General features: G+C 38.4%; 2 protein-coding genes across 2 annotated transcripts; one reads left to right on the forward strand and one right to left on the reverse strand.

The window, feature by feature from the left end:
• Nucleotides 1-364: 364 nt before the first annotated feature.
• On the reverse strand, nucleotides 365-3171 carry LOC147292955 (uncharacterized). Its single transcript, XM_086230976.1, has 2 exons — nucleotides 2025-3171; nucleotides 365-1464 (listed from the first exon to the last, which is right to left on the reverse strand). The coding sequence occupies exons 1-2, from the start codon at nucleotides 3169-3171 to the stop codon at nucleotides 413-415; spliced, it is 2199 nt and encodes a 732-aa protein (XP_086087102.1). The 3' UTR covers nucleotides 365-412.
• A 4091-nt stretch (nucleotides 3172-7262) lies between these two features.
• On the forward strand, nucleotides 7263-10938 carry LOC147292956 (uncharacterized; the record flags this gene model as incomplete). The annotated part of the gene is made up of 4 exons (XM_086230977.1): nucleotides 7263-9556; nucleotides 9728-10039; nucleotides 10140-10242; nucleotides 10327-10938. Coding segments are annotated over exons 1-4 (3273 nt in total), but the record flags the coding sequence as incomplete, so codon positions are not given.
• Nucleotides 10939-24297: the final 13359 nt, after the last annotated feature.

Genomic DNA, 24297 nt, shown 5'->3' on the forward strand with positions numbered 1-24297 from the left:
TTTCATTTAGAAAACAGTTTCACTTAAAAAACAGTTTCAGTTGCCATGTTCAAAGAAAGAGGTTACGTCTTTTCAGTTTCAAGAGAATGAACAGTCTCATTGTTAATAAGCTATCAACTGGAATATAATAATTGTATCATAAGTCAGATAATAACATTCAACTGCAATCATAAACCAAAATCCCTAATAATACAAAATATTCAACTGAAACTATATCAAAACAGTTTCACCTTCGAAAATAATACTAAAAACAAGAAAACCAAACAGATTCCATTTGAAAATTCCAAAATCCAAGAATACAGGACTACATAATCAAAATTTCGAGAATCATCAATCTAATTCAATGTAATAATTCCAAGAAATCCTTAAATTCAATTTCATAAACTGAAACTAAACTACAAAAACAAAGAAATCAATTCCTCAAAGGAGCAGTACATGTTTTCTTATTGTGGCCATCAACTTTACCACATCTACCACATTTAATAGATCTTGAACTGGCTCCAATAGACTTATACCTCGTTGATCTTGGTCTTCCAGGAGGCCTCTTTGTAAAAGGAGGAATAACAAAATCAGAAGCATCATAAGCAGATATCTCAATATCAGGAATGGGAAGAATTGCAGCTGCATAGGAATTCCTATAGTAACCAGATTTAAATTCGTCTTCAATGTAATCATAGACATTTTTACCCTCTCTTTGAATTGCTACAAGAGCATGAGCACAAGGGAACCCTTCAATTTTCCATCTACGACAAGTACAAAAGTTGGAGTTCAAATCAACTAAAACAGAATGTGGACCGAACACCTCATAAACAGAATCATATGATCGGGCAATCTTCCAATGCCTACCCACTTCCATATACTTCCTCAACATCTCATCCATTTTAGGACAAAGAACATTATGCCAACTACTAGCCTCAGTCCTTCTTTTGTCCATAGTTTCCATTATTTGAACTCTAATACCATCAACCATTTCAAATATGGGCAATGAACGAAACTTGAGGATCCAAAAATTAAAAGACTCAGATAAGCCATTTGCCATAACCCCATACCGATTACCTTTAAAAAAAGCACACGCCCAATGTTCAAACGGAATGCTCTCTAAGAATTTCTTAGCATTGTCATGCCCTTCTTTTTCCAAATCAGCCAAATGTTTGTAAAAAATCTCAACCGTTGGCGCATATGCACATTTCATGAATAAATTCAGAACACGTTCTCTCAAATATTTACCAACTACTTTCACAGGAAACTTATTTTTCAAATTTCCTACCAAATGAAAATAACAATATGCATGAGGTGAGGAAGGAAAAATACGGTTAACACCTTCTAACAAGCCAGGATTACGATCTGAAATGAATGTAACTGTACGACCTTGGGGTGCCAAAACTTGATACAAATTTTCAAAAAACCAAGTCCAATTGTCTTCAGACTCAGAATCCACAATAGCATAAGCAAGAGGAAATATACCTACAGAAAAATAAATAAAACAAACAAAGAAAAAGCCGAAGTGTAACTAATAAAGCAAAAGAATAAATATGATAATTTACGAACTGTAACTGAATTTGACTAAGATAAATTACTGGACTGAAGATAAATTTTACTAAGTCAAATAAACTCAATCTTTCTATTTTTTAACTTTCACTGCCATATTAGACTGAAACTGAATTTCCACAGAATTGGTACACTGAAACTGATCTACCAAAAAATTCCTACACTGAACTGAATTAATCTCTTTAGAGCCATATATAATTAAGTCAATTAAAAGTTTCAATATTACAAATACCTGGTTTGTCGGCATTTATGTTAGGGTTTAGCTACGAGATTTTGGGCTCCGCCCAAAATCCCGTAGCTAAACCCTAACATAATGCCTCCACCAAGCCCATCCTATACCCTAGGAGGAGATTGGATCAAAAATAGGAATTTACCCTTAAAAATCGAGGAAGGAAGCAACGGCAAAAAAAAAAAAGAGTTGAAAGGTAAATGAACGAAATCAATAAACAACTGCAACTAAAAAAAAAAAGACGTACCTTTATCACCATCCCTTCCATTTGCAGCAAGCAAATGACCCAAATACTTCCCTTTCAAAAAAGTTCCATCAACATGAACCATGGGAAGACACCATCTATATCCTTGAATACATGCAGAATATGAAATGAAAAATCTCTGAAACCGACCACTTGACTCATCCAACTGTAAAACACAATGTGTGCCTGGATTTGAAATCTTCACAGCTTCAACGTACCAAGCTAACTTTTGAAAAGAGGCCTCCTCATCACCATGAACAAGAAGCTTTGCCATCTCTTTACCTTTCCATGCATTTTGATAACTGATATCCAAACCATAGTTCAGTTTCAGTTCCTGCACAATGTCAATAGGTCTCAAAGATGGCTTCAAACGAAGCTCATCTTTCACAATTGATGATACAATTCGTGAACTCATCATCTTACCTTTAGTCTCACGAACAACTCCACGGCATGTATGCTGATTATTCATAGTACGAATATAGCAAAATCCATTTGCTCTACATAACACTGCATACACACGCCATTTACAACCGTGTGAATTCTTCTCAAAACATTCAGCTATAATCCGATCTTTGTCATTCTTCGCATATACAAATTTGAATCCCATCTGAACAGTATATTTCACCAATTTCAAACGAAATTCAGCTACACCGCCCTCAAATTTTTGTCCAACATGATCAATATAACCTTCCCACTCTTTCGATAGATAACTTTTAGTTTCAGCAGTTCCAAAATCACCTAAATACTGATTCGGATCAATCAGACTCTCAAAGTCTTCAGAAGATGAACAACTTGCACCTTTCTTTCTTGTATAAGAGACTTCACTAGCACTTGTATCTTTAGATGATGTACTAGGAGCACTACAAGCAACATACTCAACAAGAACACCATCGTGATTCACAAGTATATCAACATATGAAAGTTTAAACAACGGCAAAGAAGCTAACATCAAGTGAACATCCATATCACATTCCAATTTGCAACTTTCAACATCCGGTAAAGAGTAAGATAACGTAAATTGCCCTGCCTTCAAATGATTGAATCTCTTTATTACTTCACTACAAATCCATTCATAGGTAACACCGGAAAACAATGACAAAAGAACTGACTTACTGTCACAAGTAACTCTTGAAATCACACCAACATCCATTAAGCTACATGATAAGAAAACATAAAACAAAAAAGTAAGTAAACACTGACTAACAAAATAAAATCAATTGAAACTGTTAAAACAGAACAACATAATCAGTATTGCAATTCAATTTCTTAATAAGTTTAGGAAATATCAGTTTCAATTTGTGACTTAAAATAAAACAAACAAATAAAAAACACAAGTGTAACTGAAACTGAATTTCCACAGAATTGCTACATTGAAACTGAATTTCAATATAATTGCTACAGTGAAACTGAATTTCAACAAAATTCCTACAGTGAAACTGAATTGCAACAGAATTGGTCACTGAAACTGAATTTCAACAAAATTCCTACAGTGAAACTGAATTTCAACAGAATTGGTACACTGAAACTGAATTATTCTCTTTAAGGTTTTGAAACAGAATTGGTACTCCCAGAAATTGTTACTAAATCACTCAAACAAATTGTAACTAAATCACACACAGAAATTGTAAATCAATTGAAATTTATCCTAAATTCAACATAATCAACACACAAATTTATCCTAAATTCAACATAATCAACACACAAATTTAAAATCACTTAGTCAATTGAAACTCAATTTTCAAGAACTCACAGTAATCAAATTTGGTCTACTAAGCTCCGATGAAAACCTCCCGATCACAATCCGAAGAATCCGATAACAAGCTCGCGCAGGTTCAATTACTCCAAAATCCGATGAAGACCTCGCCCAAGAACAGAAAACACCCCGACGAATCCGATCCCAAGCTCACGAAGAGAATCGCATTTGAAGATGAAGAACTCACGATGAAGATTCAGCTCACGATGATGAAGATTCAAGCTCAATGAAGATTCAAGCTCACGATGAACATCGCAAGCGCGAGAACAGGGCTAACTAAAAAAACGGTACGGTCATTAAACCTGTTGTAATGACCCTGTTGATGTAGGAAAACAAAACAGGGGTAAAACTGGAATATGAAAAAAATATGGGTCAAACTATTAGTTGACTAGGGGGTTTTGGGAGAGATTAAATGTCCAATAGGGGGTTGGAAAATAGTTTTATTAAGGGTGGAGGTTTATAAATAACCATGTTCAAACTTGGGGGTTTTAAATAGTTAACTAATATAAATCCATCCAAATTCACCAACAAGTTATACTATGCCCCAGTGCCAACAGCTTCTCCTTTTATTATACATATATATACATATATAGGTATAACAAACTTAAGAAGGTGGCCAACCCTGTTTTATTCCAAGTCATGATCTCTCTGTATTCTTGGGTTGATTGCCAAATTGTTGCAGATTGTGAGTTGATGAATTGAGACCATTTTTGTTTTAAAAACTATATTTTTCGGCCTCTAGATAAGCCGAAAAATATTGCCCCTCGTGTGTCATAAATTCACCAATTACGATCTTCAAATGAAATTTTGTAAATTTAATTGACCATGAGTTTTCCAAATTGGCTTTGTTTCCGATCACCATGTCAAATTTCACGGTTGACCCACCTCATTTTGCACAACCAAATTTTTTTCATTTTCATGAAAAAAAAGAGCTTTTGTTGGCTCTATTTTTGTTGGGGCTAAAACATTTTCCTCTCGACTCCCAAATATTGAATTGTCAACCTTAGAGATTGGCCCAACATTAATGTTGGCTTTAGGAGAGGTGACTTTTTGGGCACAAACCACTTTCTCAGTGAGTTCTTCTTGGCCCATTGAAGCTTTTTCTTTACTTCCTCCAATATTTCTTCTTTCTCTTTATGTGAGAAAGGTAAGGACTCTTTTCCTCATGGATTTATGCCAAGGCTTTGCCACATATTGGAGTAGAAACAACCCCTTTTTCTTCAACCAAGTCTTTTTTATCTCCCTCAACAGATTGCCCCCTAAGTGTATCAACAACAAAAAGCTGGGCGAGAAGATCGCTTCATCAAGTAAAGACTTATTGAAAATAAGCTCGTTTTTAGTATCTTCCATTCTTCCTTATCCTTCTCTCCTTGGCCCACCAAAGCTATTTTTTCTTCTTTTTTCACAAGTGGAGGCGGGGAACCATGTTCAACATAGTTAAGCACATGTTCCAAGAAGGTTGTTTAATTTGTTCTCACAATGCTCTGCTGAGCATATGGCTAATCCCAAGATTTTTTCTTGCTGCCTTTGATCACTCCCCTCGAGCTTCTTCAACATTTCCTCAAGGTTTCTAGAGCCTTCTTCGTCATATGCCTAGTCAGCAGCTGGCCTCCTAGCTTCTTCTACTTTTTTAGAAACCTCCATAGGTGGACACTACTGGAAAAATGGACAGTAGGCACGAATAATGACTCACAGTTATGAGGCGAATGAGATTACAGCATTTCCAAACATGGTTTTGAGCAATCAGTGACTCAAACTTAGTATTCACGGTATAACCGTGAGTAATTTAATAATGGGCACTGGTAACTGTGAGGATTTTTAAAATTCAGCGGCTTCGGCTACGTGGAGCCGCTGGAACGGAGCCGATAAATGAATGAGTACAACATTCGCATTTACTAAGTCACAGATGACCAAACTGTGACATGTAGTAATTCACAGTAGTCCAAACCGTGCCATGTACTAAGTACTGTTCGGATTGTGTACAAGTTTGCTGGTTATCCAAAGTCTCACGGTTTTGAATAAATTGTGTATATTTAAACTATTAGTCACTGTTTTCATGCAGTGCCTATTCCTAAAGTAATATTTTATCTTTCAGTCACGGTTTACATACTGTGCCATGATCAATATTACTATTGCCACTGTCACGGTTTACCCTAAATCCTGAAATTATAAGCAACAGAGAACCGGACCTCTCTTGAGAAGACCGGTCCTCCGGAGGCGCTTGATCATTTCTGCTTGAATTAAGAATCGGATCTCTCTTGAGGAGACCGGTCCTCCAGAGGCGATCCATCATTTCTGTTTGAATTAAGAACCGGACCTCTCTTGAGATGACCGGTCATCCAGAGGCGATCCATCATTACTGTCAGATTTTATCTATTAGTCACGGTTTACATACTGTGCCATGACCACACTGATATGGCATATGCGATATGAAGGATTAACCCTCCTCCTTCCCTCTCCAATTTATCACGCGAAATAAATGATATTAGCAGTACCCACCGCGCGCAGGAGCGAAACCCACTTCTCTTCCCCCCTTTGATTGAGAGATTTTTCTGCGCTCACGGATCAACTAAGGCCAGGTATGGGTTTATTTAGTATACTCATATCCCAAATTTGCCTAATTAAGTATGTAATGGTAGTCTTCTTATACTTCATCCCCATTCTGAGTTGTTGGCTATGAAGTTGAACAACGACCACGAGACCGGATTAGATTAATGAGATGAGGAATTGACAAGGAGAACCTGGCAATCTGAACTTGAATTATTACATGTTAGACTTACCTATTATTTGCTCTACATCTGATTGATTTAGAACAATAGAAATATTGGGTTTGATTGCAATTTAGGAATTCCCAGTTTTTGAGGTTCATGACTTTATAATATATGTTATGAATATATCATATGAGTATGCATTTGGTTTGTCACACTTGCGTGATGAATAATCCCCATACGTATGTATTTTGTTTGACATTTTAATTTAGCAAGCATTTAATTTTTAGTATTGCATTTTCAATATTACAATACCTACTTGTATATTTGAGCTGACCTATATTCCTGCAGTTTTTTTTTTAAGATTCTAAATACAGAACAAAGAAGAACACTTGAAGCTTGGTCTGTGCGCTTTCACAATTGAAATCAAGTTTGTTGTTGTCTCAATTTCTATTTACATGTAGATATAATTGTTATCAACAAAGGTAGTGAAAAAATGACTCAATTTTCTGATCCCATTTAGTTATCCTTCTTCCTCCCAACCCATGTTTTTATTATTCTCTCTCTGTATTGGCCTTGGCAGTTTTGGGTATAAGCAAATGAACATGGAGCAGGTGGTTACAGTAGAAATTAAAATTAATTCTTGAATATATCCATCAATTGTCATAAGGATGTATTGGGAAACTGCATCCAAGCATATTTCCTACTGTTCGTACATCCACTTTTTTGTTGAACATCTTTATGGGCTTCGTCTGCTATTATTTTTTGGATTTTTTCTGCAAATTGACTTAGTTTTCTTCTAATTACTAGGCAGATAGTGACTTCTCAATGGATAAAGATTGGGTATTTTTGGATCGTATGAGTGACGAATATTTGACAAGGCTACGTGCATTCATCGCCCATGCATTAAGAGTATCCGCATTTGATGGGCACATTAAGTGCCCGTGTAGTCAATGTTGTAATCGGTATTGGAAGTCACCTATAGAAGTTGAAGAACACATTTTTGTTGATGGTATGGACGAAGATTATGTTAATGCACCATGGACATCGCATGGGGAGCAGTTGCCTAGGCCTAACACCGAAGCAACCCATGTTCAGAATGAAGATATGACTGGTATGTTGCATGATGCCTTTGGAATGCATGGGTTTGAATATACTGCTGGAACTAATGATGATACCTCCCCGCCCTCTGGGCCCACTTCTGCTGCTGAAAGCTTTTTCCATGTGATGGAGGATGCTAAAGTAGAGTTGTACCCAGGCTGTGGTAGAACTAAGCTTTCCTTCTTGGTGAGATTATATCAGATCAAGTGCTTGCATTCTTGGACCAACACATCTTTTACAGAATTGTTGACTTTGCTAAAGGATTGGTTTCCGAAAGGGGTGAATTTGCCACCCAGTTTTTATAAGACGAAGAAGTTCATTACTGACTTGGGTTTGAGTTATGAAAAAATTGATGCATGCCCAAAAGATTGCATGTTATATTGGAAGGAGCATGCCAACAATACATCATGCCATGTGTGTGGCAAACCACGTTACAAGGAAAACATAGAGGCCGGACATGTCACTCGTACTAAAGTTGCTAATAAGGTGTTACGTTACTTTCCTTTGGGACCACGACTCCAACGTCTTTATATGTCACATCATACCGCTGATTCTATGGTATGGCATGCCGAACGCAGACAGGTGGATGGTGTGCTTAGGCATCCTGCAGACTCCCCAGCGTGGGAAAAATTAGATAGTTTGGATCCATCCTTTGGTTCAGAGCCACGTAATGTGCGCTTAGGGTTGGCTAGTGATGGATTTAATCCTTTCGGTATGATGAGCTTATCCCACAGTACTTGGCCGGTGATCATTTCAGTTTATAATCTTCCACCGTGGCTATGCATGAAACAACCGTACTTAATGCTTTCTTTGCTTATTCCCGGTCCTAAGAGTCCTGGAAATGATATAGATATTTATCTTCAACCTTTAGTGGAGGAGTTGAAGACTCTTTGGGAACATGGGTTACCAACATTTGATGCAGTGAAAAAAGAGACTTTCATCATGCGTGCTGCCGTTTTATGGACAATTAATGATTTTCCAGCATATGCGATGCTTTCAGGTTGGAGCACTAAAGGGAAGAAGGCATGTCCACAATGTGCATATGGGACATATTCTCTAAGGTTGAATGTAAGTCAAAAAGAATGTTATCTTGGTCATCGTCGATGGTTGCCTATCAATCATCGGTTTCGAAGATTGACTCATTCATTTAACGGATCCCAAGAGCATGGTTTACCACCAATTCCTATGACAGGTGCAGAGTGTCTGGCTTCATTAAGTGGGTTAACCTTTCAATTCGGTAAGGGTAAAAAGAAATCTTTAACTCGCAAGCGCAAACATGATGCTGCCAAGTACGATGGTCCATGGAAGAAAAAAAGCATTTTTTTCGATCTACCATATTGGAAGGATCTTCTTATTCGACATAATCTGGATGTGATGCATATTGAAAAAAACGTCACAGATAGTGTTTTGGGGACGTTGTTATGTATTGATGGGAAAAACAAAGACACATACAAGGCTCGCTTGGATTTGGTGGATCTAAGACTGAAAAAAAAACTACATCCCATACTTGAAGGGGGAAGAACAAAACTACCCCCGAGCCCTTTCACCTTATCAAATGAAGAAAAAACGTCAATGTGCACAGTCCTTGCATCAGTCAAGGTTCCTGATGGGTTTGCCTCCAACATAGCCAGATGTGTTAAAGTTGAAGAGAAGAAATTAATAGGTCTAAAGAGCCATGATTGCCATATACTTATGCAGTACTTGATTCCTATTGCAATTCGTGGGATCTTACCAAGAAATGTGATTCGTGTGCTACTCGAGCTTAGTTCATTTTTTCGAAACCTCTGTTCTAAGGTTGGTACTACTGGTCACTTTCAAGTTTTGTCTCGAAGAATCGCAATTACATTATGTGAATTAGAAAAGTTATTGCCGCCGGCATTTTTTGACTCAATGGTTCACTTGCCTATTCACCTTGCTGATGAAGCAGCAATAGCTGGTCCTGTACAATACAGGTGGATGTACCCAATCGAGAGGTATTAAAAACGCAGTATGTAATGTATAAATATATTTTATTTATTATTTGCTTTATTCTCCTCTGTTACATGAATCAAACATGCACAAGTTATATATATATATATATATTTTACACTTTGGGTTAGTTTTCTTTTACTTATGCTCATCACCACGTTAATTATTTTATGCAGATACCTGCAAACACTCAAGAAATATGTTCGTAACAAATATCGTCCCGAGGGCAGCATCGCCGAAGGGTATATTGTTGAAGAGTGTTTAACTTTTTGCTCTATGTATCTTGGGGACGAAACTGTTACACGTCGAAATAGGCCTGGTCGAAATGTTGATGCGGTAGGGAGTGGTGCACGTGACGGACTAGTAATATTTTCAGCACCTGGAAGATCTCTTGGGAGAGTTGAATTATTCAACCTAGACCAATCAAAATGGGAAAGAGCACACTTGCATGTGTTGCTCAACTGCCCCGAAGTCCAACCTTATATAAGGTGCAATACATAAGATGTTGATGTGAATTTGATAATACTGGATGGTTTCATTTTTTTCAAATAATTGTCAAACCATCTTATCATTTATTTCATTTATTAGGGACCACGTTGCTCGTGAGAGGGCAAATCGAGGACCACGCATAAGTGAAGCAGCATCTATACAATTAGCGCACTTGTCATTTCCGGAGTGGTTTCGAATACATGTTAGTATCCTGCTAGTAATTGATATATTTAGAATGATGTTGATATATTTCGGAATAGTGTATAATATTTGGTCATTTATGCAGATCGATGACCAAATAGATCGTGGGGTTTGCAACATTAGTGACGACTTGTGTGCATTGGCTAGTGGACCGAGTCGGCGAGCTGGTCGTTGGAAAAAATACATAATGAATGGTTATCGGTTCCATGTGAAATCTGTTGATGAGGCTGGCCAGTCACAAAATAGTGGAGTATTTGTACAAGGTGAGAATGAGAATTATGCTATAGTTGAAGATACTAATCCGAGCTCATCCATGGTTGACTATTATGGTGTACTGAATGACATTATTGATTTAGACTATCATAATGACCGACATGTGGTGTTATTTGATTGTGACTGGATAAATGGGCAAGGCCGCCAAAGTGGTATTAAAATAGATGAATATGGGTTTACATTAGTGAACTTCAGTCGATTGATGCCCCCACAGGACACATTTATTTTAGGGTCACAAGCACATCAGGTGTTTTATGTGCAAGATCTAAATCAACCAGTTTGGCATGTTGCCGTGAAAACAAGGCCTAGAGATTATTTTGACATGGGCATAGTAACAACCCATGATATTTCTGCACCTCAAAACTTGGATGATGCCACTAATGTGGTCGACGAAGTAGAGGTCCGAACAGATGTGGAAGATGTTTTGGTGACTTAAATGGACAGCCAGGTAAATCTTATTTTGAATATCACACTTTATGGCAAACATCATGAGGAGGTGATTTGGTTTTTCGCCCATGACTAATTATATCCCTCGAATGAACATGTGAACATATTTTACTTTGGTGTTTGCAATTTGTGTTCCTGCTGATCTGAACTTAGATAAGTCACTTGCAATATCCAGAAAACAAGTAGATTAGATTCACATGTTGTATTTTCAGGCATGCAATACGGAACTTTATACTCATAGTTCTTACTGTGCTTACTTTCTTTTCATCACCATAAGATGGTTGTTTTGTAATCGAATTTGCTTCCATAGCATATGGATATTATATATTATGTGCAAATATGAATAACCCGATAATTTTGAAGATCTACATGGATTCATTTGGTAACCTTAAGATGATCAACAAAATAACAGGGCACTGGACAATATATGAAACAAGGCTAGTATTTAAAGTATTTAATGCAATTGTAGATCGGGTACGCTATTTTTGGATCCCTCACAGGGCTCTTTGATCCACTATTTTTTGGTTCTGTGTTGTGGTTATATACCTCTCTAACCTCCATGTAAGGTGTAGGAGGTTCCACCAATGGTGACCATTGAGGACCAATTGGCATACCTCTTGGGGAACTAGAAATGCTCCTAGAAGGACTAAGACTCGTAACATTCTGGCCCTCATCGAGTGGTGAGCATGGTGTTGGCGCCTCTATACCCTTCGGGAGCTCAAATGCAACTAGGTCTTCCTTAAAATTATTGAAATCCACTGTATGTCCAACAATTTGATGAGAAGGATTCGCTTCTGAATGCAGTGGATGAGGATGAGCACATGGTGACTCTCCATTTTCTAAGGGACGATTGGATTTACTGGATGCGCTACTACCTTGCCTCATGATTGTTTATTTTAAAAGCAAATGCAGCAACCCATATGCTTTTCTATCACTCTATGTAGATATTACATATTTATAGAGTCGTAACTATTGAAACATTGTTGTCTAGAAAAATAATTGAAACACTGATGAGGCTAGACAAAATAGCTTGGTATGGAGTTCATTATTGTGAAATGGACAATTGGTTGACAGCTTTATGTCATAACACACAAGGCAAATAGTGGATTATACCCCTGATGTTTGATTGAGTACAGACCAATAATACATGTGTGCATAACGATGCAAACATTATTCAAATTACTAACTTGGTAAGAGAGTGGTGAGGAGCTACTGCACCAGAGATTCCCACTGCATGCACCAGAGATTCCCACTGCATGCACCTGAAAACTGCTAAGTGCAGGAACTTTATTCATTTCAATGACAAATAGTCAACATTCGTATGATAAGCAAGCATGTGCATGGAGTGTAGTGTTGATTGTCATTTATTTCTACTATATATGCACCATAAACCATTCAATGCTCTCACTCTGCCACACTTGACATATATAAAACATAATCATGCCTAAGAAAGTTAGAACCCCAATTAACCTTAATGTTTATCGGGAGTTATGGTTTGAAGACTCAAGTTATGATACACCACCCTCGGATGCGTGCTCGCAAACTGATTCAAGTGAGAATCCTCATGAAATGAGGGATTTCCAAAATTCTGTGTTGGCGAATTGGGTGCCAGCAACTCGACACGTTCTTCCTCACCGAAACGGCCGAGGTGACACCAACTTCTTTGGAGAACCAATTCCTGGCCAGCGATCTGCAAATGACAGGTTAGTTCATGCTAACAAAGGTAATCAAATTGCTGAAAAAAATGTCCAATTCGATTATGGATATACTAAGCGTACGAACAAAACAGTACGTAATGCACCATGTTGAAAAAGAAATTGTAAGCATAGGTCCTTTTTCTCCTACACCCAAAGAGGCTTTTATTAGTAACTTATATTAGTAAAACCTAAGGTTCTGTAAGGATTAATTATTGCGTGTTCTAATATTTTGATTATGTTAATGTCTTGCTTGTTAAATCATTGGTTTTATTGTCAAGCATGCACCAAAATGTGCTTCCTTGAATTGGACTTCATGCATTTCATTATGCTTGTTTATTGTATACTAAATAAAAAAAACGTTAAAGGGCATGTATTTATGTGGTTATTAGGTGCGGTTGCACAAACTTCGTATTAAAAAAAACCCAAAAAAAAAAAAAAAAAATATAAGCAACAGAGAACCGGACCTCTCTTGAGAAGACCGGTCCTCCAGAGGCGAACCATCATTTCTGCTTGAAGGAAGAACCGGACCTCTCTTGAGAAGACCGGTCTTCCAGTGGCGATCCATCATTTCTGCTTGAATTGAGAACCGGACCTCTCTTGGGAAGATCGGTCTTCCAGAGGCGATCCATCATTTCTGCTTGAATTGGAACCGGACCTCTCTTGAGAAGAACCGGTCCTCCAGAGGGGATCCATCATTTCTGCTTGAAGTAAGAACCGGACCTCTCTTCAGAAGACCGGTCCTCCAGTGGCGATCCATCATTTCTGCTTGAATTGAAAACCGGACCTCCTTTTTGAGAACCGGACCTCCTTAGGTCATTGTATTTTTTCACCAAAATATTCCGTCATTTTTTTTCATTTTTTTTCACTCTTTCTTTCCTGCGTGGCTCGTGTCCCATGCCCCCTCTTTCTACTCTGCGCGCGTTGCTCCTCTTCTCTTCACTCTCTCTTATTTTCTTCTCTCTTCCTCCTCCCAATCCCTCATCAAATCACATTACATCTCAAAATTTGTTCTGACCTCTCACTTTTCGGCCCCTTCTGAAGATTACCCACTGATTTGTGTTGGTATATTTTGTGTTCTTCACCAAGGTATTCCTCTAATTTTCGACCGGACCTTCCTTCTCCTTACCCACAGTATGTTAATATATTTTTGATGTTTTCTAACTTGCTTTGTCTTCTTTGTTGCTTGTTTCTTCATGGTTCCACTTATTTTCTGAAAATGTTCGAAATGGATGGTATGGCTTGTCCTCTCCGGTATGTGTCCTCTTTCTCGAAACATACAATTTATGTTTATCTAAACTTGATTGGGACCATGGGTTTGTTTGCTGGGTTGTGTTCCCTTGTGTAATTTGTTGGGATTATTTGTGGCTAATGAATACTGGAATTGTTGGGATTATATGTGTTTTTGCATTTTGTTAATTGTCCTTGGGTTGTTGGTCTTATTCATCATCTTCCCTTGATGGTATGGCATCTTGTAATTTTTAGGTGACTAGTTTAATGGCCCCTAAGAAAGCATCCTCTCAGCAGCCCATTGCCAAGAAACGGAAATCTCAAGCGAGTTCTTCCGAACCTCAGGAAGAGACTCCTATTCCTAGGGATGACTCAAGTCAGTATAGACGGTTTCGCAATGCGGACTGTGAAGCCCGTTGGGAGGTGATAGAAGATAGAGGTTTTATATCTGAGCGTCCAATTGTCATTCGAGAGATGAGTGCTGACTTCGTGAATATTTTAGCGGCACGTGGTCTGCGACCATATGTCGAATCCTTCCCTAAATACAATATCAATCTTGTTGGTGAGTTTTATGCCAACTTTCCTCCCGATTTCAAAGTAACCAAGGATTCACATGTGTTTCTTCGGGAGCACAAATGTATGATTACTCGTGATGACATTCGTAGTGTTTGTAAACTACCCTCCTCTGGCAAAACTGATTATAAAAAGTTTCTTAAGTTCACGTCTTCCTTATCACGGGAACACATTATCACCACCCTTTATGATGCACCAACATTCGTTCCCCCTGCCTCTCATCGCGTCATCTCTGGAAATTGCACACAACTATTCCGTATGCTATTTATGTTTGTTCGATGCAATGTTTATCCCACGAGTCAAAAATCCCGCATCTCTGATGAAGCGTGTAGGTTGATGATTGCCTTGAATACCCCTGATGTTCCTGTTCCTTTGGAGGACATCATTTGCACTCATCTTGTGGAATGTGGTCGCACGGTAAAAAATGTGAATTCTCAACTTTCATTTCCTTGTCTCATCACTCGCCTTGCCGAACGTTCTGACATTCCTGTGATGGATGATGATCCACTATGGGATCCGGATGGTCCGATTGACGGATGGGTTTTGCGCAAAAGTGATGCTAACTCCCGGTCTGTGGTGGCTCAAGTTCCCGAGGCAATTCCTCCAGCTCCTACTGCTCCCTCTGAGCCGTCTTCTTCTGGAGTTCCTGCTGCACCGGACTTTGTCTCCATCATGGAGCGGCTTGACCTTGGATTCTCAGCAGTTAACTCTCGCCTGGATGCTTTTGATAACCGCATGGATGCATTTCAGCAGCGGTATACTGGGGATCTGCACGACATCCACTCGACCCTAAGCGAACTAAAGGATCGCTTACCTGATTTTTATCCTTAGTGCTTCTTGTAATAGGCCTTTGGTTTTTCCTAGCCAAAAAGCGGGAGATGTAGTGTTTTCAGTTAACTTTGGGATCTTATTGAACTGATTCAATGGTTGTAATATTTTGTTGTGCTTCAATTCTTAATGCACATTGAATCCTTTCTATTTTGGTTTCCTGTTATTTCCCTTGCTTTCCACAGGTTGTGTTGGTTTGTAATTTCTATTATTTGCAGGTGCAACACTTAGTACAGGTTTATGTGTTTAAATTGTGTCTTGTGTCTTGTATCTGTATCTATAAGCGGTGTTGTCTAGGAAACGTGGAAGGGGGAGATTTGTAAGTGTACTCGTGTTTGTGTTTAAGGCTTGAGGACTGGACCTCACCATGTGACGACCAGACCTCCAGTAAGTCGATTAGAAATTTCAGGGGTTGAGGACCGGTTCTCTCTATTGAGGACCGGTCTTCCAGTGTGCGTAGTGATGAATTGTTGGGCGAGAGGTCCGGTTCTAACATATTGAGAACCGGACCTTCAGTAAATGTTACTCTGAATTACTGGGCCTCAGGTCCGGACAATTCACAGTGAAGACCGGTCTTCCAGTATGCCTGGCGATGAATTTATGGGCTAGAGGACCGGTACTCTCTATTCAGGACCGGACCTCCAGTAAGTGTTCCTCTCATTTTCTGGGCTTCAGAACCGGACCATTCACATTGAGGACCGGTCTTCCAGTAAGCGTGGCGCAGAATTTATGAGCTAGAGGACAGGTCCTTTCTCATGAGGACCGGACCTCCAGTACGTGTTATTCTGGATTTCCGGCCTTGAGGACCGGATCTGTCCATTGAGAACCGGATCTCCAGTAAGCGTGGCTCTGATTTTATTGGCTAGAGGACCGGTCCTTTCCTTTGAAGACCGGTTCTCTATTTAGAGTTGCTCTGAGGACCGATTCTCCCAATTTGAGACCGGACTTTCAGTGACGATTACACTTGCTGGCAAACTTTTAAAAGGTTTTAAAAAGTGATCTTTAAGATCCTAGAATTGTTTTAAATGAGTTTGGTGTTTTATCACATGGGGATGTTTGTTTATTAATTGATCAAGTAAATGGAAACTTAATTAAAGATTTGCTTATGAATTTTTTGCTGTCTTCACTTGATGTCAAAATTTATTAACAGTTCACTCACAGCTTACATTAGATTGTCCTTTCCCATTGCATATTAGGAAGCACAAGCAACATGAAGATGGAGCTGTTAATCCGAATCCGGAACCTCGCAAGGTTCGACTGAAGAAAAGAGCAAACAGGGCGAGGATCACTCAGCCAGAAAACAACTTATCTGATACTGACAGTGATTACGCTGAATATCTGAGGGAGACCTACGGATTGGAGTCAGGAAAATAGCTCACGAGCATGAAGTTTGCCACTGCCCAACAAAGTTGCTGACTTGACTGTGTTACCTATATCATGCATATATCCATGAATGTAATATATGTTTGCTACTTGTGACCATATTAGTAGCAATGACTGGTTTTATGTAGATGTATTATTAAGACTGCAGAAAAAGTGTATGTATTATGTTTTATTTTATGCTATATATTTTGCCTAGTAGTCTGATGTAGGACAAGCCATACATACATGCCGCACAACAACCCATACTCTTCTTCCATCCAACCCCATACATTGGAATATAGTAAGCAAAGAACAAATCTAACCCCAGCCATTGCAATACATAAAGCAAAAATATTCATTAATGTTTGAGGGATGAAACTGAAGGAGGCAACTCAGAATGGTTGGAGGGAAACAATAGGAATGAATTGCTATACTGAATGGTTGGCGCCTAATTTTACACCCGTGTGAGTTTTTGAATGCATTATGACACATATTGGAAAACTGTGAAATATGGAAAATAAAGTGCAAGGATTTAACTTTTTAATAATAGCAGTGTGATATATTTTAACTATTCCAAAATGAAGGTTTTTAAAACTGCCGCTATATTTTTAAGAGCTCTACAAATCATTATCCATCCATTAGGTACAAGTGGTTTCCCTCCAATTATTCAGATATTTTGGAAAGTTTTATTATTAAATAATGGGTGCAAATATTTTATTTTAAAATTACATGGGAATTAGGGTTTTTTTTGCCTATTTTAAGCCAACTTTGCTTTTAGGACCCATTATAAACCCACCACCTTCGTTCAGACCACCCAGTCGATACAGACCGGTCCTCCAATGGTCCCTGTTCAGTTCCACCTGATGAATCAGGGGATGCGTTCTTGTTGATCGGCGCCATAGTCTGCGAGATTCTTGGTCCGTTGGAGCTTAAATATTCAGTGGCAAAGTGGGTGTGCCTGATTGGTTGCCATTCTTGAAGGTAGATAATACTCTCTCACAATCTCTTTCGCTCTCTCTGAATAACCCCATGTCGGTAGCTCTGTCTATCTCTGTAAATATATCATTCGCCCTGTATAGCTTCAGATATGGGTCATTTTCATGAGTTCTGTATGTTTGGGTCCTTGAAATATATTTGATTTGGCATATATGATTGCTTATATTGAATATTCTCCATTGGTGTTGTTGTTTGAGCGCAGCTTCATGGTCACTCTGGCTTTGTTTTCTGTTCTTATTTAACTCATTAATCAGCCACTAAGTATACATTTGAAGAATAGGGCTTCTGCGGTACAACAACTTAATTAGACACTCACATTTTCAGTTCAAAATATTTTCAAGAACTGGAAAACTTTGGTAACCAAACTTCTGACTTCTGGTTAGGATTAGTTATACTTATAAGAGAATCCATACCCAATTTGAAATCTGTTGTTAGATCATGTCAGCTGCAATATGTTTCAAACTTAAACCTTAACATATTATTTAACTATCATTTACATATTTGTGAGAAAGAGAGAGAGAGAGAGAGAGAGAGAGAGAGAGAGAGAGAGAGATTAGAGAATACCAGCTAGCCTTGACAACACAGGAGGATGGTGAAGGGAGGCAGATTGAGAACAGAGTAAGGTAGCAAATTAGAGTCAATATAGAACAGAGACATGTCTATTTGAATATTTATCCACAGTCCCCACTATGCACTTCCTCATTGCTTTTTTTCTTTTCTGGGTGTCTCACCAACTTTAACCTTTTCAATTTTTCGGATTAATGAACTTTCAGCCTTATTTGACTACTTCTCTACATTTTCATTAATTACTATTAGTTCATCACACCAAAATGGTGAATTTAGTTATCAATCGCCCTTATATCTAGCTTCATCTATGGTGAATTTCCATGACTTATGTATGTTTGCATCTTTGCAATTTAATTGATTTTTAATGTTCTTAATTAGTGTACAGATGCTTAATCACTACGTACCCCATACTGGACCTTTGTTCACTAACCTAGCACAAGACCACGAGACCCAACCTCCACTGAATGGCTTTGATTTAAGACAAAGCGATGACATTATGTACACATTGCTTAGAGGTGTGAATGATGATACCACACACAACGTTAATGAAACTGAGAATGAGATAGTTGTCCAAACTCAAAATCAAACCAATGGAACGAGCAATGCAGTGGGTTTCTCAACTTGCCAACCAAATGAACTTTTGGGACAAAATGGTGAATCATCGAGGCCAACAAATGATGTGGGGAATGAAACGGGCACTGATTCGCAACTAGGTAAGCGCAAGAGATTAGGAAGAGGAAAAAATAAGAGAAAATTTGCTGTAACGAAACTAGAGAAGTTGGTATTCAATGAACATGGGCAGGCAGTTGAACCAGCTGACCTATGTGCAAAGTTTTCAAAATTTGTGGGGATAATAGCAACAGATGCCTCTTACTTTCCAATCAATGTGAAGTCGTTCAGATTGTTTAAAAAGGGAACCAGAGTGGAGAAAGCATGGAAGGATGTGAAGGTAAAGATCTCTTTCACCACGCCAATTGTTTCAGTATATCAAGCATTATTAATTTATTCATGTGCTAATGTATGATGCGTATGTACAAACACATTATGAAGGAAGCTCTTGACTGGTCAGATCCGGATACATTAGCTAAGGAGGCAGCAATTGAAAAGATAACAAAGGCAAAGTTGAATGACCGTTGGAAGAAATTTAAGCATGATCTTAAGGTGGAATGGTACTACCCAAATGTCGGTACAGCTGATAGGTGGATTTGCAATGATAATCGTGTTAACATTAACCAATGGCGCTTGTTGGTGGCTGATTGGGACATAGAGAAAGAGGTAAATTAAGCCATAATTCCTCGAATTCTTATTTTCGGCATTCTCATGTAGGTGGAAAAAATTGACAGTGTCATTTGGATTTTTGTACATAGAAATACTCAAGGATAAATAAGAGGAATCGAAGGCAATTGAGGCTGCATCACACCACTGGTACACAAACCTTTGCCCAAAAGCGACATGCATGGGTGAGTTTTCAATACATTACCTAATGTTGAGGGTTAGTGGGAAAGAATTTGTCAATTTATCTTTCAGTTAGATTGATCAGCCAATTATGTATGGGGATGACAATGTTGCACAGTGTAAGATTAATTTATGCTAGTTTTGGCATTACCTATTATTTGTTCCACTTCATATAGGATATTTTACTTTAGTGATGCTTGCTTAATAAGTATAGTACAAATGCATAGACCAAAGTAGTGGTGTATTTTTTCATGATCATGCTTATTTGATGCTTGAAATCCATAATAGTGTAGAAAGGCAAAATTATATGGCCTCAAAAGAAGAATCACACACATTTACATATTAAGTAATTATCCTGAGATTGCTTATGCTTTGAGCTAGCCACTGGTCATGTTAGCCTTTATCTACATAATCATTACAATTATGATAAAGATGAGATAAATTTAGCCTTTTTGATTCACAAAGGAGGTAATGCTTGTATATTGAGAACCGGTTTCAGTATAAATTTTTGAGAACCGGACCTCCAGGGGCAATGCTTCAGCAATGTGCTTCTAATTTGTTGAAGAATCGGAACTGCTTTTGGAGGACACAAAATTCATTTGAATGTAAAAAACAAATTGGAGTACCGGACCTCTCTTAACAGGTCCGGTCATCCAGAGGCAATACAATTCCTCAGTTGTATTTTGAGAACCGGACCTCTATTTTGAGAACCGGTCCTCCTTAGGGCATTTTATTTTTTCACCAAAATATCCCGTCATTTTTTTTCATTTTTTTTCCCTCTTTCTGTCCTGCGGGCCTCGTGTCCCGTGCCCTTTTCTTTCTCCTCTGCGCGCGTTGCTCCTCTTCTCCTCATTCTCTCTTATTTTCTTCTCTCTTCCTCCTCCCAATCCCTCATCAAATCACATTACATCTCAAAATTTGTTCTGACCTCTCACTTTTCGGCCCCTTCTGCATACCAGTAAATTCATAAATTTAGACTATTGATTCACCACTAAGAAATGCTAAAGAAGTACATTGATACCAGTAAATTGAGTATATTTCTTGTTTATTTTGTGGTGATGCTTTGTATAATTTTGCAATTTCTAATTACATTGGCAGATATTGGTAGAAAAATAATTTGCCTTTATCTATTAGGTGCATGTTTTCATTATTAATTAAGTACTTGGAACATGTGTGTTCTGTCTGATTTTGTGCAGAAACGTGAGCACCCTGGTGAAGTGCTTGACCGTATAACATTCTTCAAACTCATCTACAGCCGCAAAGTGAAAAATCAACTCAAGCCGGTTAATGAAGAAGTCGCTAAACATTTTGTAAGTGCCTTAGTAATTAGATTATAGTATATACACATGTCAATACTACTAAGCTGAGCATGTGGTGTTGTCTTTTTTGTTTTAATGCAGGATGAGTTGACTGCACTTGAGCAGAGGGAGCAGGAGGCGGGACGGGAAATTACGCCTGATGTTCGTGATGAGTTGTATGCAGAGCAATTTGGGCCTGAAAAACGCAATACTGTCCGCGGCTTCGGGGTTGGAGTTGAATGGAAAGATGTACCTGGAATTGTTACACAGAGAAGGGGATTGTCACGACAAGTCGAAGTGTTACAAGCTCAATGTGATCTCCAACGAATTGCTGCAGAAGAAGCCCGTCAAGCAGCAGAAGAAGCGCGTGCAGAAGTTGAAAGATTCAAAGTTGATGCAGCTAGGAAGGAACAAGAAGCAAGAGAGAGAGATGAATATTTTAGAAACAAGATGGCTGAATTTGAAGCCCGTTTGAACAATCCTTTAGTTGCTGCTATTTCAGGTGCAGGGGTACAAGCACTCCAAGGGCTGGATGTGCAGGCTTTGATACAGATGTTGTCAAAAGCTTCAGCCACCAAAGAAGCTCAAGCAACCCCACCAGTTGGTGCCAATCCGATGTTGATGATAGGTTCCGATGTCTCTGATATGGCCGTGGACAATGCGAACACAGCAAATGATGAGTTTCGCAGCCCATGATTGGATCCAAGTATGTACAAAAATTTTTGGATAAGTGTTGGTAGCATTTTGGTTTAGACAGGTGAATTCTAGCCCCTTTTGTGAAAATGATGGTGGGGACTTAAGTATAGATTATATTGATAGAACATAGTGATATGATGGGTGTAGGAACTGACTGGCTAGAACATAGTGATATGATGGGTTTAGGAACTGACTGGCTTAGCTGTTGGGTAAAAATTTTATTTTGGCATTGATATGTGGCAGCTGATTCCTTGAGCATGCCAACCCTTTCATTTCAGTTAGATTGTGAATTGCTTGTAAGGAAGGGGTTGGAATCATATCAGTGAACTTAGATTGGGTATATTTTGGATGTAAATAGGCAAGTTATTTTGTTGAACAAACTAATGTAATTATAGACTCATCAGTATTGTGAAGCAAATGTCTGAAAGTTGAATCCATGGCTTAAAGTGGCAATTTTTAATTTTTTAATGGCTACAATTATGGTTTATTAATAACTAATTGTTCAATACATACTTATTAGTATAAGTATATATATTATTTGATATTATTGTATATGAAAGGGTATATGAGCAATTGTATATATATTAGTTTTCTCCATTTAATGAAAGTATGGCACGGATACCCGAAGGTGAAAGGCAAAGGTCATTTAACTCAAAATACATGAATTGTTCGTACATGTTTTTCATGTCACAGTATGGTATATTTTAATATTATTTTGTGATTCACGGTTATACAACCATGAGACTTAAAGCTAAGTGCATCGTCCACCAATCCACTTTAAGCCGGCTCAAGCTTGGCTCAAGTATATGAGCTTGGCTGAAGTATGCTAATGCCGAATGGGGTGGGACCCGTTGTAAATGGACTCACGGTTAGGTAAACCGTGACAGTGTGACAATGGATACGCCTCCCAATCGCACCACTCCCCAATCCGTGACTAAATGATCAATAGGCACTGCAAACTGTGCCCTTTGAGACCAATTGGCATGGTTTGGTGGGTGTGCCTGATGAAGGATTTTGCAGTAGTGGGAGAATATTGACACTGAGGCTGAATAAAATTATATTGCCCCCCCTGTGTGTCAATATGGCTATTTGGGTGAAAATTGGCTAAATAGCCATGAGGTTGGCCGTGGGGTTCGACGTGTTGCCCCCCAAGTGTGTCATTATAGCTATATGGAGGAGCATAATTATGATGTGGATCGTGGGGTTCCACGTGGGCGTATTGCTCCTTGGCCATGTTGCCATCCTCATAATAGTCATCATAAACATATGGGTTCTCATTGTAGCCTAGGGAATCATCCTTGACCGTGTCGTCTAGCCCATAATGAATACCAAAATAATTTTGGTTGTCATTGAAGCTAGGATAAGTGTAAATTGGCTTGTAGGAATTGTAAGAATATTGTCATTGGTTGTTCATATAGATCCCACAAGGCGTGCCAATCTGTTGAGGCCTAAAATTTACTCCGGCCATGTGGAGGGCCGGGATGGACCACAATACGCCGCGTCGTTATGCGACGGCAGTGTTTTCGACCTTTGGTGTGGGTGCTGGCGTGCCACTAATCGGCTTAGAAAAATAAAAAGTATAAATGGGAAAAATAAAATGTAAATGCGCCAAATTAAATATCCAACTTCTAACAAACGATTGAGCGATAGAAAATGAACAGGAAAAATTTATCAAAGTTCTTTTCTTGCCTAGATAGCCTAGGATTTTGAGAATGAACAACCAAAAATAAATAAAAGGGCTACATGAATCTGAAAAAGAGCTCATTGAGAAATGCCATTAAAATAAATGCAAAGAATAAGAGGTGTTCTTGAAATACCCAAATACAAGGAAATTGGACTAAACATAAAGAAATACAACTAAAAGAAGCTTGAAAATCTAGACAGATGAAAATAAAAATTGATTTGAGAAACAAAAGCCACTGGGCTGATTTGGTGAGCAAAGAGATTGCTGAGAATTAATTTCACATTGCCTGAGATTTTTAGGGGGTTGATTGTTGTCCTTTTCAATTGTCTACAACTTCCCTTTTTATATTAAGCATTTCATTTGTACCCAAGTCTTGGTAGCCACTTGTGTGGCTTGAAATGAATTGTTCTAGACAGTTGTTGACAATTTTTTGAATAGTGGGACAGCTGTCCAAAAGGATAAGAATGATGAGATGAGCTAAGCCACTTTTGAGATAAAGCAAGATGTTCAGCCGAGAGGCTTGGATTAAGCAATTTCGCCGTGGGTTTCATCAATTCATTCCCATGCTTCTTTTTTTTTTCCTCTTATTCTATGGACAAAAGTTGATGGAGTGTGGGCCCATTTAGAAGACACGTCAGGATGTCTCTCACGCATTCTACAACACTTATTGAAAATGTGTATATATATACACATACATATATATATGTATAATCCCTTTTCTCTTCAATCAAGGACTACAAGTCTTCTTTGAATTCAAAAAATATCCATGTGGGCCATATATAACCCATTTTGGTATAAACAGTAATAGTACAACAGTGCCGCCGATTCCATTGACGCTAATGTTTGTCAAGGTATGCTCTCAAACACTCTCACCGTTGAACTTCTATAGCATGGGTCTGAAAGAAATAAGGTTTATTTGTGATCAGACAGAGGAGGAAATTAACTGGTCTAAA

Source organism: Dryas octopetala, chromosome 2 (genome assembly GCF_963921425.1).
Source record: "Dryas octopetala chromosome 2, drDryOcto1.1, whole genome shotgun sequence".
NCBI lineage: Eukaryota > Viridiplantae > Streptophyta > Magnoliopsida > Rosales > Rosaceae > Dryas > Dryas octopetala.